At 34.6% G+C, this 17,375-nt stretch overlaps 1 protein-coding gene across 4 annotated transcripts in view; it reads right to left on the bottom strand.

Annotated features, from left to right (window-relative positions):
- Window positions 1-17,375, bottom strand: part of LOC149793243 (uncharacterized) — a 72,309-nt gene that overhangs the window by 655 nt on the left and 54,279 nt on the right. For all 4 annotated transcript variants that reach the window (XM_089967203.1, XM_089967204.1, XM_089967205.1 and 1 more), the window contains exons 10-11: window positions 14,131-14,239; window positions 11,102-11,184 (exon numbers count right to left, since the gene is read on the bottom strand). In XM_089967203.1, the coding sequence (XP_089823329.1) occupies window positions 11,102-11,184; window positions 14,131-14,239 (192 nt within the window). The remainder of the gene's footprint in view (window positions 1-11,101; window positions 11,185-14,130; window positions 14,240-17,375) is intronic.

Here is a 17,375-nt window from a genome sequence, read left to right as displayed (position 1 = left end):
CATGACGTTCTATTAAGAATTGCAATAGCGATTTTCAAAAAGGCTGCATTTAGTATTAGACACCATAAAGTCTAATGGTAAACACCCCATGCTGATGTGACTTTCTGTTCAGGAGTAGCTATAACAAGATCTTCAAGATGGCTGCTGTGGTGGCCATACTAAACATAAGATCCACTGAATTTTCATGTAGGATCAGCTAGACATCCCAAGACGTCTTTAAGTTAAAACCATATGCCAATATGACTTTCCATTCAGAAGGAGTAGTGAAAGATTTTCAGAATGACTGCCACAGCAGCCACACTGATGTTAGATTAGTATCATTTTCATTTAGGACTAACCAGACACGATAAAGTACCATCTTTTAAGGATGAGTAGTAATAACAAGATTTCAATGACAGTAACTGTGTTGTAGCCATATGGATGTCCAAGCAGAACCATTTTCATCTAGTAGAAGCAACTCAACATCATAGGAAGTATTCTGGTGAAAAATAATAAGCCTTCCATTTAGGAAGGAAAAGCAATAAAAAGATTTTCAAGCGGCTGTGGTGATGCTCATTTAGGACATCAGATTAACATCATTTTTATGTAGGAGCAACTGGACATCAAAAGTCTTATACACACTCATTGACAAGATCATCCATTCAGGAGAAGAGTCAACAGCAATATTTTCAAGATAGCCACTGTGGTGGCCATATCAAATGTCCATGCAAAACCATGTATATGACAATCTTGATGCCGAAAGTAGTGAAAACCTGATGTAAATGTGACTTTCCCTTAAGGACCTGATCAGTGCCATGTTAATTTACGGCCAATAAGAAACCTTTCATTGAAAACCCAGGTTATTATGACCACCCATTCTGGAGGAACAGAGAAAAGATTTTCAAAGATGACTGCTCTGGTTTTCTGAGTAGCACCATGTAAAGTTTTATGGCAATCCTCATATTAGTTGAGGATGAAGAGTGTTCACAGATTTGTTCCAATGGATGCATCAACACTGGATGACAAACAATAGGTCTTCTAGACCAGAAGAGCTAAAAAGTGAAAAGCATTCCCATGGGGCCACAAACTAATGGGGGCAGGACAGACTCCCAAAAATGACTGGAATGGGAACAAGAGTACTATGGATTAAGCATCATAGATTCACAATGAGTTTAAGTCTTCAATGGTGGCACTACGAGCATGGTTCATTCTGGATATTACTAACCAGTAAGTTTGAATGACCTGAACCAAAGGTAAATAATAACTAAACTTAACTGTGCAGAAACTATTACTTTTTATTATCAAAATTTGAATTTCTGGACCTTCAGACATAAAAAATTATTGATTTCTTTCTTACCCCAAGTGCAGGTTATTCATAAAGTTTGGTCAAGGAACTTACTAAATGATGTATGTTACTGTGCTAAATCCATTCACAATGACCAGACCTTTAATAAAAAAATTAATAGACCTTTTCCATGCCTTAAATGCAAGCCATTGACAAATGCCTATTGGTTAGAGCATCTGCCTCAGATATGGGAGGTTGTGGGTTCGAACCCTGGTTGAGTCATACCAAAGACTTATAAAAATGGTACTAACAGCTGCCTCATTAGGCATTCAGCTTTAAGAGGTTAGTGTCAGGATAATGTGACTGGGTGGGATATAATGCTACATGTCTGCGGCATGATGCCCTAGTGCTGGACATCACTATAAACTGCCACACTGCAGACATTTTAGCGACATGACTGAAAATTTTAAGCTATGTTAAAAATCCAAATTACACACAATTTGTTTTGGCTAGTGACCTTGACCTTGAACTGTTTAAATCCAAAATCAATAGGCTTTTTCCTTAAGTGCAAGCCATCCAAAAGGCTAAGTTCACATCCATGGTATAGAACTAAAGTTACTGTGGAGAAACTATTTTTCTTCTTTCAGTCAAGGTCACCTTGCCCTTTGGCCTTGCAACCCCTAAATCAACAATCTTCTTCCTTATACCAAGTGCAAGCCATCCACAATGTTTGCTAAATGTAGGTGTAAAACTAAAGTTATTGTGTGGAAACAAAAATGGTAACACACAGATTGATCTAATACCAATATACTGTCTTTTGGCAGGTGCAACAAAAAGTGTTTATGTGCCTGCCAGTAAAGATAATGCCCTGAATCTATTATACCAAAGTTAACAATTGTATCTTTATAACCAAAAAATTACTTATTAATGTGTCTCTATAACTTCAGCTAACTTGGAGATTTTCACTCAAATGTCTTGCAATTTACCCTGCCAGAATAGTCAAGCAACTTTTCTAACTATTGTGAAGGACAAAGTTCAGAAAACAGAAGAGGACTAAAAGTGATGGTCAGTAACTAGGCATGCATTACCAGATCTCCACAACTTTTGCATGAAATATGACTTGTCTAATGAATATTGTGAAAAAAGATCAAATTCTTTTTTTTGATAGGAATGCTTCCAGGCATAAACTATCAAATCGATACAAAATAACCTTGGGATACCAGGTGGCCAAGTGGTCTATAGCAATCATCTTTACCAATCACTGCCATCTCATTTCTGACCGTGTGGGTTTAAGTTTCTGGCTTGGCCAATGTAGGTATGTGAGAAAGCTGCCAGCAGTGTCCCACTGGTTAATGGCTCTTACTGGGGTTTTCCCAGGTTCTTTCTCCACTAATTATATTGGCCACCATGTGTAGCCTATCCTGGGCTGAGAAATGGCATTAAACCCCAAAATAACAACAACAAAAATAACTTGACAGGTTTAATGCTCAACACCAAACCTAGATGTGTTTTAGTACAAACCATCATGGGTTGGTAACTGAGTTCATAGTTATTCATTACATCCCTTTGAAGTTTTGTAAGCCAGAATAACTTGGTATACTTAAATATTTAAGGTTTTGTTTATCAAAGCTAACTCAGTCTGCTACAGCAAACGTAAACAGCAAAGCCTAACTGAATGAAATAGTAGTAGTGGTGGTAAGTCAATGAATTTATTGTGGCTAGTGTCACACAGCAATTAATAAAGGTTTGTCAGGAAACTGTCAACTTCTTCAAACCTACTTATCACTCACACAAGTTTTAGATGAAAAAAAAGATAGCACAAACATTACATTTCTAATGCTTCAAAATCCAATTTTACGCATCTTCAAATAATTTTAATATTCAAAATGACACAAAAACAATACTTAAAAGGATTTTGTGCTTGAAATTATTAGGTGAATTGATTCTTGGAAGTATTTTGCTGAACTCCAACTATGATACATCACTGATCAATATTAATTTTCCATGCATCCACATACCTAAAATATTCCTAACACAATAAAACAATTAAAACATAAATTATTCCAATGGCACTACACAGATGAAGTTACCCATCAATTTTTCATGCTTGTAACCTTAAAAAAGGTAGAAAAAAACCAACAGAAATTTGGGGCCAACAGCAAATTAAGTTTTATGAAGTTCACACACGTGCCACACAAATGTATAAATACAGTGAAAATCCCCAAAAACAAAACCTCACTATATCAGAATCACCTTAAAACCAAATTTTTAGACTAGAGTTTTTCCTTCTTTAAATACTGAATTTTAATTTTAAGATTAAAAAGAAATGAAGAAAACAAAATAAAAATCATTTCAAGCCTGGAAATATATTTGATCTGCTAAATACCTGATGCATGCAAATACTGTAGTGGGCTGATCTGAGAGATCAGGACCAGAAAATGATCTAAAAGCAAATGAGGTCCAAACAATACTAGCCATGCATGCCAGCACAAATTAGGGCAGAAAATACACCATACAAAAGCCAGCTTTCAACTGTTTAAGATGATTTATTAATAATTAACTGCTTGTAGATAAATCATTTTAGATAGGCTAAACTCTTCTGCCTATTATCTGATTATAATTGTTGCTATTCCTTGTCTGCTTTGTATAAATTAAATATCAGGACTTATTAAACATGCATGCAGTCTTGCATTTGATGCTTTACTGATGAAGACTGACAAAGCAGTATTCTAAAAGTCAGATTCACTCTGAGGTACCCTGAAGTTTATATCTTGTATATAGATTAAAAACCTCTGTGATTGCTAAAGATGAGCATTATTAGGCTGTGGCACAAGAAATGGAGTCATTAACACAAGCCACATTTGTTAAAGAAATATGTAAGAAGAAAACATAAAGTGCTCCAAGCCTTCTTCTGCGCTTGAACTGTGAGCATCATGAATTATTTGGAGAATATAAATAATGTAGAGTATCATTCATAATTCTAATGAACTTATAGTAAATTAAAAAAATGATCTTGTTCCTCAGATTGTTTACTGTGATGCAGTCATGTGAAAAAATGTGAATTTTGGAAGGAACATATATTGTTCAGCGAATTCTTGTTATGTATATTTGATTTAATTATATCTGATCTAATATATATATTTATTTAAATTTAATTGTTCGTTTGTCAGTTTTACATATTTTTTTCGTTACATGCTATTGTAATTAAATTTATTCACTAGAGATTATACCTTTTTTCAGAAAATAGTTTGACCTTGACTGTTCGTTTTGTAAACACCAGATGTTTATCTAGATCCTGACCTTGATTCAAAATTAGCAGCAACCACATAAATCAGTTCTATTTTTATTTTAAAGTGAACGATTGGTTGTTGTCGAGGTCATGATGGGACTACGTGTTAAGATGTAAACAACTTTTTAAAAAATTTGTATTTCTAAGAGTAAAATGATTGGTTTTCATCAGGGACACAGTGGGTGTACGTGATCTTTAACAAGTACATAATTTTGACGAGGTTCTGGAACATGATCATGTGACCTCCTTTTTGCATTCTAGAATACAATATAACCTTTGTTTTGGAGAGATATTCTCAGTAGGAGCCGGGATATTATGCTGGAGTGACTGTCGTGCCATTTGGAATTATTTAAAATTACTTGGATTCAAAAGGATTAATTCCTTTTTCCTGGAAAATACATGTGCTTATATGAAATTGTTGAACTAGGACAGCCTTTATAAACATTTATTCAGATTTCCATAACAGGAGTGATATTTCTTGTTTCTACAAGGAACTGTAGACTTCAACACTACTAATTACAGCATATGTCATCATCTTCCATCTTCTTCGCTGGGACTCGAGCTTGAAATCATTAGAACATTTTGTTATTAGGACTTCAAAAATTTTATTCATGGAGTTTTCAAAGCTTGGATTTGATTGTTAAAACCGTAAGTGCATATTTCTTCATTTTTACAGAATATTTCCAGGGAAATAAATTATTCTATTTTTCCAAAGCTTGTTGTTTTCACTCTTACTTGTGTCACTGTTTATTCAAGCCTAAACATGTAACAAGAATTGGGGACCTTGTCCTAAGGATAATTTTGAATTTGTGCTAGAATATTTCAAATTTGTTGTTTTCTTAATTTTTGAATTCCCCATGTTTTTGAAATTGTTAGTGAAATCGGCAAGCTTTTTCTAAAATGTCATCAAAAAAGAAAAACAAATGCAATTACAAAAAGAACAAATGCAAATGCAGTTAGATAAGGAAGAATGAGAGAAAGAGAGGGAAGATCAATTTAGAATAAAAGAAATGGAATTGGCAAGTGAAAAGCACACTCATACTTCAAATCCAAATTTAAGTTTTGATCTTGCAAAGAATATTAAATTAGTGCCCCCTTTCAGAGAAAAAGAAGTAGACAAATATTTACTCGTTTTGAAAAAGTTGCTGAAAATTTGAAATGGCCAAGGGAGCATTGGACTCAGTTATTACAATGTGTACTCTCTGGTAAAGCTAGTGATATTTACAATTCACTGTCAGTTCACCAAAGTGATGTGGTTAAAGAATGCATCCTAAGGGGTTATGAGTTAGTCCCTGAAGCTTATCCTTGAAATTTCAGAAACTATAGAAAAGAAGCTGGACAAACTCATGTTGAATTTGCTAGAGAAAAAGAGCAGTTGTTTGTTAGATGGTGCTTAGCCAAGAAAGTTGAACGAGATTATGAAAGTCTCAAACAACTTATAATACTTGAAGATTACAAAAACTCTGTCCATAGTGACATTAAGTCTTATCTTGACGAGCATCAGTTTGAAACCTTGGAAAATGCTGCTCGAGCTGCTGATGAGTATTCTTTAACTCATAAAGTTCCTTTTGTAAATAAGACTTCTACTCAACAGTCTTCTGGCAGAAAAGTATTACAGCCTAATACAAGCCCTTCTAAAACAAAAACTGGCACAACTTCTAAAAATCAAACTTAAGAGAAGCTTGATTTAAGATTCTTGTCTCATCCTACGTGTACCTATTGCAAGAAAAAAAGGACGTTATTTATGATTGCTATAAATTAATAAATAGGCATCAGAATCAAGACAAATGCTCTTATTTCTAAGAGGTCAAGTTAATGGTCATGTATTGAAAGCAATACATTTGTTGGGTCTAATAAACCCCCGTCTGAATTTATTATGGAGAATTATGAACCATTCATATCAAAGGGTTCTATATCACTCTTGGGTGATTCGGACAATCCCATCCCTATTAAAATTTTAAGGGACACAGGAGCATCTCAGAGTCTTTTATTCTCAGGTACTTTGCCTTTTTCTGAGAAGTCTTCTTCTAATGAGAGTGTTCTTATTCTGGGAGTAAAGTGCAGCTTTGTTAATGTTCCTCTCCATTGTGTAAGTTTGTCATCAGACTTAGCCTCAGGACCTGTGACAGTAGGAACAGTCTCTGTTTTACCTGTTGAGGGCATTCATTTATTACTAGGCAACAACCTAGCTGGAGACGAGGTTGTGGTTAATCCACTTGTAACTGACAAGCCTTCCTTGGATCAGAAAGTCAATCCAATTGAAAAAGAATTCCCTGATTTATTCCCAACTTGTGCAGTTACCAGAGCTATGGCAAAGAAAGCTCTTGAGAATGATGCTGATAAGGAAAGTAATCCTTTAGCTGACACATGTATTGGTCAGGCTTTTGATGAGGTCACTTTCACTCCTTGTTTGGATCAATCAGAAGGTATTGATCACAGTGATCGTCTTTTAACTACTCATTCTCTTTATTTTAATCAGGGTGAAAAATGACAATCACTTGTCATCGAACAGGAAAATGATCCCGAGATCTCCTGTTTGTTTCAAAAGACCATTAATGAAATTGAACCTAGTGAAGTTCCTGTCTGTTATTTCATTACAAATGGAATTCTTATGAAAAAATGGAGACTTCCTGAGGTACCTGCTGATGACGAATGGTCAGTGAACTATCAAATTGTAGTTCCAAAACCTTACAGACAGGAAATATTTAGTCTGGCCCATGAAACTCAATTGGTTGGTCATTTAGGGATGAATAAAACTTATCACAAGGTCTTAACTCACTTCTATTGGCCAAAAATCAAAAGTGATGTTGGTAAATACTGTAGATCTTGTCATACCTGTCAAATGGTAGGAAAACCAAATCAGAAAATTCCCAAGGCTCATCTACAACCTATTCCTGCCTTTGACAAACCATTTAGTAGAATTATGGTAGATTGTGTTGGTCTCTTACGTAAGACCAACTCAGGTAACCAATACTTGTTGACCATTATGTGTGTGTCAGCAAGGTTTCCAGAGGCAATTCCCTTGAGGAATATAAAATCTAAACCAATAGTAAATGCTTTGATAAAGTTTTTTTTTAATCATCTGGCCTTCCCAAGTCTGTACAGTCTGATCAAGGGTCACACTTGATGTCTGGAATTTTCCAGCAAGTTATGTATGAATTAGGTATTCAACAATTCATATCTTCTGCCTATCACCCTAAGAGTCAAGGGGCATTAGAAAGATTTCATCATACTGTTTTGATACAGGTAAAGACTGGGATGAAGGCATTCATTTACAATTTTTGCTGCTAGGGAATCAGTTCAAGAATCCTTAAGTTTCAGTCCCTTTAAACCGGTTTTTGGACACACTGTGCATGGACCATTGAAGTTATTGAAAGAGAAACTTCTTTCTAATGAAGATTCTGAAATTAATCTTCTTCATTATGTTTCTAATTTTAAATATAAGTTGTCAAAGGCTTGTGAGGTTGCAGGAGCAAATCTGCACTCTACTCAATCCAAAATGAAGCCAAGATATGAAAAAACTCAAAGGAAATGAGCTTTCAGCCTGGTGATAGAGTCCTGGTTCTCTTTCCCATACCACAAAATCTTCTTCGGGCCAAGTAGTATGGTCCCTACACAGTTGACAGGAAAATAAATGATTTAAATTACATCATAAATACTCCTGGGAGGCGTAAACATAAATAATTCTGTCACATAACCATGCTAAATTATTATATTGAGAGAGATAAACAAGTTAAACATGCAATTAATTTAGTTGTACCTGTCCCACTCAAAGAAGATTTAAGTGAAGGAATATCAAGATTCTACTGATATTGGATTGACAAATCTTTAGAATTCAGAAATTATGAAAGATCTGGACCAGAAACTTTCACATTTGCAAGAGCAAGAAAGAAATGAACTTAAACAGTTATTATTTGAATATGAGCACTTATTTCCAGATGTTTCTACAAGAACCAACAAAATTTTCTATGACGATGAAACTGTAAATTCCAAACCTGTGAAACAACACCCATACAGGATGAACCCTCTCAAACAGGAATACTTGAAACAAGAAATTCAATATTTGCTGGAAAATGATTTTATAGAGCCCAGTAAAAGTGACTGGAGTTCACCATGCATACTTGTTCCTAAACCAGACAAAACTTTCCATATGTGTACTGATTATAGGAAGGTAAATAGAGTGACAAAAAAAGATTCATTCCCATTACCAAGAATCAATGACTCTATTGATAAGATCGGGAATACAAAGTATGTCACCAAATTTGACCTTCTGAAAGGATTTTGGCAAATTCCACTAACGTTAAGAGCAAAGGAAATTTTGGCATTCGTGACTCCAGATGGACATTACCAATATAAAGTAATGCCGTTTGGGATGAAAGGGTCGCCAAGTACATTTCAACATCTCATGAATATGATTACCTCTGGTCCAGACAATTGTGATGCTTACATTGATGATGTCATCATCTACAACGACACCTGGAAAGAACATTTGGCAACAATTCGGAAATTCTTTGACAAACTCACAGATGCATGATGAGAATTAATTTATCTGAGAGTTCTGCTGTGTATGTGTAACTTTTCTAGGACACATCGTGGAACATGGACAAGTTAAACAGATAGATGCTAAGGTCAAGGCTATCTCTGAATTTCCCGTGCCTGTTAATAAAAAGCATCTGATGTGATTTTTAGGTATGGCCGGTTACTATTGAAACTTTTGTTCCAATTTTTCTATAATTGCTGAACCACTGACAAATTTTTTGAGTAAGAAAAACAAGTTCCTTTGGACTGAAAAATGTCAGGAGGTTTTTGACAAGTTGAGAGCCATACTTAAAAGATTGCCAGTTCTTACAGCTCCAAATTTCAGCCAATCATTTAAACTGTCTGTTGATGCAAGTGATGTTGGGGATGGAGCAGTTCTGATTCAAGAAGAGAAAATGGTATTGATCATCCAATGTGCTATTTTCCTAAGAAATTAAATAAGCACTAAAGAAATTATTCAACAATCGAGAAGGAATGCTTGGCTTTGATACTGGCAGTACAATATTTTGAAGTTTACCTTAGTTATGCTCCTTTTTCGATTATTGTACTTAGTGACCACAACCCTCTTACTTTCATCGGCAAGATGAAAAATAAAATTCAAAGACCACTAAGGTCGAATTTGTTGTTACAAGAATATAATCTTGACATCAGGCACATCAAGGGGAAAGATAATTTAATAGCAGATGCACTTTCCAGTGTATAACAATGTATTATTTCATGTACACTGTGTGTAATTTATATGAGTTATTTTTAACCTCATGTATAATTAGTCTGTGGTGAAAAGAATGCTTTATCTCATAAATCTTTCTTTTCTTTATGAGGGAAGTGTTATGTATATTTGACCTTATTATATCTGATCTAATATATATATATTTATTTCAATTTAACTGTTTGTTTGTAAGTTTTAAAATTTGTTTATTTTTCATTACATGCTATTGTAATGTAAATGTATTCACTAGAGATGATACCTTTTTCAGAAAATAGTTTGACCTTGACTGTTCGTTTTTGTAAACGTTGTTGATCTAGATCCTGACCTTGATTCAAAATTAGTAGCAACCACATACATAAGTTCTATTTTTATTTTAAAATGATTGGTTGTTGTCGAGGTCATGATGGGACTACATGTTTAAGATGTAAACAATTCTTTTTTTATTTCTTAGAGTAAAACAATTGGTTTTCGTCAGGGCCACACTGGGTGTACGTGATCTGTAACAAGTACATAATTTTGACGAGGTTCTGGAACATGATCATGTGACCCCCTTTTTGATTTTCTAGAATACAATATAACCTTTGTTTTGGAGAGATATTCTCAGTAGTAGTTGGGCTAGTACACTGTAGAGTGACTGTTGTGCCATTTGGAGTTATTTCAAATTACTTCGATTCAAAAGGATTTTTTTTCCTGGAAAATATGTGTACTCATATGAAATTGTTGAACTAGGACAGCTTTTATAAACATTTATTCAGATTTCCAAAATCAGATTGATATCTCTTGTTTCTACAAGGAACTGTAGACTCCAACACTACAGATTACAGCATATGTCACCGTCTTTCATCTTGGATTCTTCGCCGGGACTCAAACTTGAAATCATTAGAACATTTTGTTATTAGGATTTCAAAAATTTTATTCATAGATTATTCTTGGATTTGATTCTTAAAACCTTAAGTTCATATTTTTCATTTTTACAGAATATTTCCAGGGAAATAAATTATTCTATTTTTTCAAAGCTTGTTTTCACTCCTTCTTGTGTTGCTGTTTATTTGAGCCTTAACATATTAACATTCTTCATTAAATATGTATGGGAAAAAAATTACAGCTCTCAAACATTTGTGCACTCATACACACAAAGACACTGATGCTCTGATAATTACAATCTCTCCTCCCCACCTCTCTCTCTCTCTCTTTTGTTGCATAAGCACTTAAGAGACTTTTCTTTCACATCTGGGTTTTCCATTTTGAGGGATTTCACAGTATGGAGATCATATATGAGCTAGGTTAAACATGAACATACCTGCAGTAAGTGATCAATATCCAGGCTAGCTTCCTGTGAGGTGGCATCAGGGTCCAGCTTTATTTTCTTATGCTTTGGTTCCTCTGTTGACAATAAAAGAATATGGCCTGTGCTAGATGCAATTAATATTTCTGAAATGCAACATTCTAACACTCTACAACCATGACGTTTAAAACCCTAATCGTAATGACACCAGCTGATCAAAATCTTTGTATGCACCCACCTTCCCACACCCTTCATTTGTTACCACTAAATTTATTTTATTGATTACCCAAACCCTTTTTTCATTTCAACAACCTGAAAATTAAAGACTGAGCATAAACTTTATTAAAAACAAAAACAAGTACAAATCGTAATTCATATACAATATTCAGTGTTTAAAAAGATGCAAGAAGCTCTTCATTGAGAGTTTTTTCATATTACTGTTTTCCGATGTCAAACCTTTTTATCTTTCATAATTCTACTTGTTTCTAAAGAAAGCACGAACTAAAACTTTATATGTTTCATAAAAACTTAAGGAACTGACCAACCACTGAACAAAATAAAGTCCCAGGGCCAAAATACAAACTTTTAGAATGTCATACTCATAGTAATGATTTCATATAAGAACTGACAAGTCTCAACACAAATTTTGCTTAGGTCTTTATCACCACAAACTCAAGGTAAGGCTGAAGTTTTCTATGTCTAAACTCAGACTTTAAACTTGTGCAATTTCAAGAAAACCAGAGTATTATTTTCTTTAAAATTTGTGTAGGAGTACTTTTCAACATACTTTTGTTTCATAATTTAAAAATCATCTGCAGTTATGAATGTTATTTGTTTACAAAATGTTGAATCTGACCCCAAAACTCATATTCTATATTTGTATAACTTCAAGGCCTGGAACTGTATTCATTTAACAGCTGTTAAACTGTTGAATCTGACCAGAAACACATGTTTAGTGATTGTATAACCTCAATCCCTGTTACTGTGTGCATCTGTGATTTGCAATTGTAACGTAGCTTTAACAATTTTTCATTTATGTCACTATGATGTCTACAGTGTGGCAGATTATATGATGTCTAACACTGGTGCATCATGCCATAGACATGTAGCATCATGTCCCACCCAGTCACATTATCCTGACACCAGGCCGACCAGTCCTAACACTAAACTCCTAAAGCTGCGCACCTAACGAGGCAGCTGTTAATACCATTTTTATAAGTGTTTGGTATGACTCGACCAGGCTTTGAACCCACGACCTCCTGCATCTGATGCAGACATTCTAACTACTAGGCCACTGTAGTGGTCCTCCCTGAAACTGTATTACTTTGAAAAATGATGACTCTTACCAAAACTCATGCTTAGTGATTGTATAACCTCAAAACCTAGAACTGTATTCATTTACAAAATGTTCAATCTGACCACAAACTCATGTTTAGTGACTGTATAACCTCAATTCTGGGAACTCAAATTCAAAGAAAAGCAAAACTTCTGACTTCAAGCTTTAGTGAGACATTTTGGATGCGGGAGGTCATGGGTTTGATCCCCGGCCAAGTCATTGCAAAGACTTTAAAAAATGGTACCAACAGCTTCCACACTTGGCACTCAGCATTACGAGGTTAGTGTTAGGACTGGTCGGCCTGGTGTTAGGATAATGTGACTGGGTGGGACATCATGCTACATGTCTGCGACATGATGCCCCGGTGCTAGACATCACTAAAAATTGTCACAATGCAGACATCGTAGCGATATGACTGAAATTTTTTTAAAGTTACGTTAAAAATCCAAATCCAAATCACACACACTCATGTTTAGTGATTGTATAACCTCAAGGCCTGGAAATGTATTCATTTACAAAATGTTCAATCTGACCACAAACTCATGTTTAGTGACTGTATAACCTCAATTCTGGGAACTCAAATTCAAAGAAAAGCAAAACTTCTGACTTCACGCTTTAGGGAGACATTTTGTTAATCATCTTTTTGAATCATTAAAATGGTTTATACCAATTCTTTGGGTAAGAAAACTATGTATTTGCTAAAATATAAATTTATTCAAAGTCAGACCTATTTATCCTAACAAATGTCTATCATGCAAAGTCCTGATTATAGCCTATCATCCCACCATTGACAGATGGACTATCCTGCAACAAGTTTTGAAAAACCTCACAGGTGTCTATTTACAGCATAGCCAATCCTCTGCTTAGATCACAGCACCCCCACCCCCACTTTTATACTAACCAAAGATTGCATGATGATTACATGTTATTCAGAGTGATTATAAATACCAACACTTTCTTTATTTTCCGGTCAAATGTTCATTACAAAATTAAAGTTGTGTGCAAACTGTGTCTCTCTCAGGACTCTGACATGCTCTATGTATATGATGAGACATTTGCCCTTAAAATTTACATGTTTTGCAGAATTTTCCCCAAAACAAAGGTACTATCATAGCAGTAAACAGCTCTGTAAAGTAAATGATCTGAACTTTAGTATGTTGTGATGACGGATAACTCTGAAAATACCAATATCAATAGACCTGTCTTCAGTATTAATACAACAACTGACACATACCATGACATCTCAGATGATAACAATCATCAAGTTCCTAAATACTGTAAAACAAATAGTGAGCCATTAAGCCACCTGTAGAAGATCATACAACCTCATGTTCTAGTCTGCAAAATCAAGTGCCCAAATATGTATCTAACTATCTCTCCCCACCCCTGTGATCTGCACCTGTCTTTTTCCAAATCAAAACATATGAAGCCATTGTATTCCTGTTTTCATCTCCCTATCCTTTTTATAAAAAAAACATACAATCAACAGTAACCACTGGGGAGGAAAATAAAAAGTCTTATTTTTTTAACTTTTGTTTACAATTGTTTTGACTATATCCTAGTTTTTAATATGGGAAAATGGTTTATAGTTAAACTGACACTATTTTTGATACATTATTGAAACATATGCCAACAATAGATCTAAAACACCATTAATAATGACAATCTAGTCATTTGTCTCTCAATGCTGCCAGAGAGTCTCACATACCCAATTCATCATCAGGAACTGCATCACCACTTCCATCCAAGGTAACCAGAACGGCATCATCTGACTCTTCCGACGCATCATGATGCTCTGACACTATGGTTATCACTTTCTAAAATGGAAGCAGAAAATTAATGTCTTCACTTGAAACTAAATGCAAGATGATGGATTCATCAGTGCAACATTGCCAAGTTGTTGGTTATTAAACATACAACATTAAAAACATGCAAATATAAAGTTTGGTTTCTCTCACACTGAGCTGGGAAGACTGAAGAAATATTGCTTTTATTGGTACCATACTTCAATTTATTAATATGCCATTTCGAATGGAGGGTTTCTAGTGTATCTTGATTTCTTCAGAGGCTGATAGCTGTATGATGAAGTGCACAATTTCACACCATTTTTCAGCATACAAATGTTTATAACGACGGGCAGTATAACTGGTAAAGTATAACCCAGTAAAGACCAGTGATTCATGGGAACAGTAAATGGTGAAAAAATAAACAACAAATGATGCAGTTCTGGCTTAAATACAAACACAAGAAAAATGCATGACTGGTAAATACTCGGATGATAATTAATAAATTGTACAACTAGTTTAAACATAATCTCAGCAAATTTAATAAATTATGTTTCTCCATTAATACCAGTCTGATCATGTTAACATAAGGATAACTTTCTGTTACAATCAAATCCAGCTCTCCTAAAAAGACAACCCCCTCCTTGTGTCTATATATCATATTCTATGTATCATGCAGATGAAGGAAAGCAACTCTTACATGTTAATTTCCCTTTCTGCCAGCTAGGTGGCTACCATTACACGCATATGTAAGCAGTTTTCAACTGAGCTAAACTTATAATAGAAAGTCTGCATTATGGGGAAGGGTAGGAGGGATTTTTAATAAGGTGATCAGGTATTATCGAAGAAATACAATTTACCTTCAGCAGCTTTTTCAAAACACTTGACCAAGTATTTGTAACTAAACAGCTTTGTAAGGTTATATAATGTGTGTCAATGAGCAACTGAACATTTAGATATGTCATGTGTCCATTCTCCATGACCTTAAATTGTTTATAGTTCTTGCACTTAGCTGTCATCCCTGTTCAGAAGAAGCAAAAGAAGCAAGTGCATAATAACAAATATATTATTAAATAAATGTAAAACATGTTACCACCAGTGAAACTGTATGTTAGTAAGTGACATTAACAACCAGAATGATAATACCAAACATATGAATCAATATAAATCCATCAGAATTTATAGAAATGTTCTGTGCACCACATAAGGTAACATTTTGACTTGTCACACCAGTGGAATGAAAAAAACTTGGTTGAATTTAAACACTGAATAAAATCCGATTACCGAAGGTCCATGTTTATAGCATTAAATGATACATAGGGGTATAAAATGTAACCTACTAGGAAGTAGGATGGGGAGTTAATCTGTAAGAGTTGCTTCCCTTTGCCTGTATTACAAACATAAATATCCATTTCACTCTTTCAGGGAAGGTTGGATTCGGAGGTAAAATATTAAGTTACAAAAATGTTTTTGCTATTAGGCAAGGAAGATTAAAAACCTTTGTGATCGCTAAAGATGAGCATTATTAGACTGTGACACAAGAAATAGAGTCAATAACATAAGCCACATTTGTTAAAGAAATATGAAAGAATAAAACATACAGCGCTCCAAGCTCTTTCAGGAAGAGTTGGATTCAAAGGTAAAAGGTTAAGTTACAATAAATGTTTTTGTTTTTAGGCAAGGTATTTGATGGAGAAAAATAAGAACAGTCAATACCAAAATAATAAACTACAAACGCTACTTGTGAGGCCGATGTCAATTAGTGTGACATTATTTTCTTTCATAATGACAGCATCCCAAAAGTAACTCCGCCATCAAATGTTCTATCAGAGTGCCATCTGTGGAATTCATCATAAACACTGCCAACACTTGAATATCATCCTTACTGGAATACAAGTTTAATACAACTATTGCCTTTAAGATGTACAACAGAAAGGAAGGAAGATTACATATCAAGATAAATTCCATCAAAACCTGATTGATCCATCCACCATTGATGACCATGTATTTGTAAATAAACCACTAGTTAAAGTCCTTGTAGTCTGGATATTACTCTGGAATACAGATAATACAGTGGGATGTAATGTATCCTTTTATTGGATGGCATTAAAATATGAAAATGAAAATCTTTCTTTAGCTGCGTTTTTAAAAGCTTTTTTATACACCTGCCAGTAAAAAGCTGTATCCAGGCTAATTTCCACCACACAGTCAATTACTCATATGCCCAGCCTTAAATTCTGAAACAGCACTGAATGTTTCAGCTTTGTTGCCACATTAAGTACAGCTGAAATGGAGAATCTCCAATAACACATCTCGTACAGACTTGTTCTTTCAAAGAACAAATAATTGCGAGCCAACATTATAGCTGAACATTAAGTATAGCTATCATTACTCATAGTATAACATCAGTCATTCAAATTCATCAATAGAACTAAACAGCATTGATTAAGATCTGCTGATGCACATTATGTTATATATTGGTAGTCCAACAAAATATGACATTGACCCTGGTAATTATAAGGGGGGGGGGGGGTCTCACTTCTGTAATAACCAGTACTGTAGAGCTGTTCCAACACTGACAGGAAAACTAGAGGTTACATTTTCAAGCATATATCACATAGATGGCAGCCCATATTGACACTCGCACATGTTAAGTCAGACTACTTTATTCGTACCATATTCTGATGCCTTTTCACTACTGAGTCAATTCAGGCAATCTAGTGGCTGCATTTTATAACTTTGTTGACTGCCATTTCTTTAATGAACCAAACATCTAATCACATTCAGCACAATGTGATTAGACACATTCATTTATTAAAGAAACGTAACTGTCAGTTCAACCAAATTCAGCATTCCTCAACTACCATCACTATTAAACCAATGGAAATAGCAGTCTACAATAGCTATACTGTACTGAAGCACAAGCAGGTAATTTCTATATTACTTGGAAATAAAACACATGTCATTCATGAAAATTGGTGCCCACTCCTTTCTGTTTGTGTGATTGTGCCCATACAGATTCAAAACTTGTGCACAAAATTTTCAATTCTGATGGGATATTCACAAACAGAGAATATGACAAAAATGAAAATTATGCCATTTGTCAGCTTTAGTCCAAAGAGATTTTTTTACAGTGTTAGATCAATCTGGACCAAGTGACATCAGATGG

Source organism: Sinohyriopsis cumingii, chromosome 8, assembly GCF_028554795.1.
Source record: "Sinohyriopsis cumingii isolate HCF-2022 chromosome 8, ASM2855479v2, whole genome shotgun sequence".
NCBI lineage: Eukaryota > Metazoa > Mollusca > Bivalvia > Unionida > Unionidae > Sinohyriopsis > Sinohyriopsis cumingii.
This window is presented reverse-complemented; position numbering and strand designations above follow the sequence as displayed.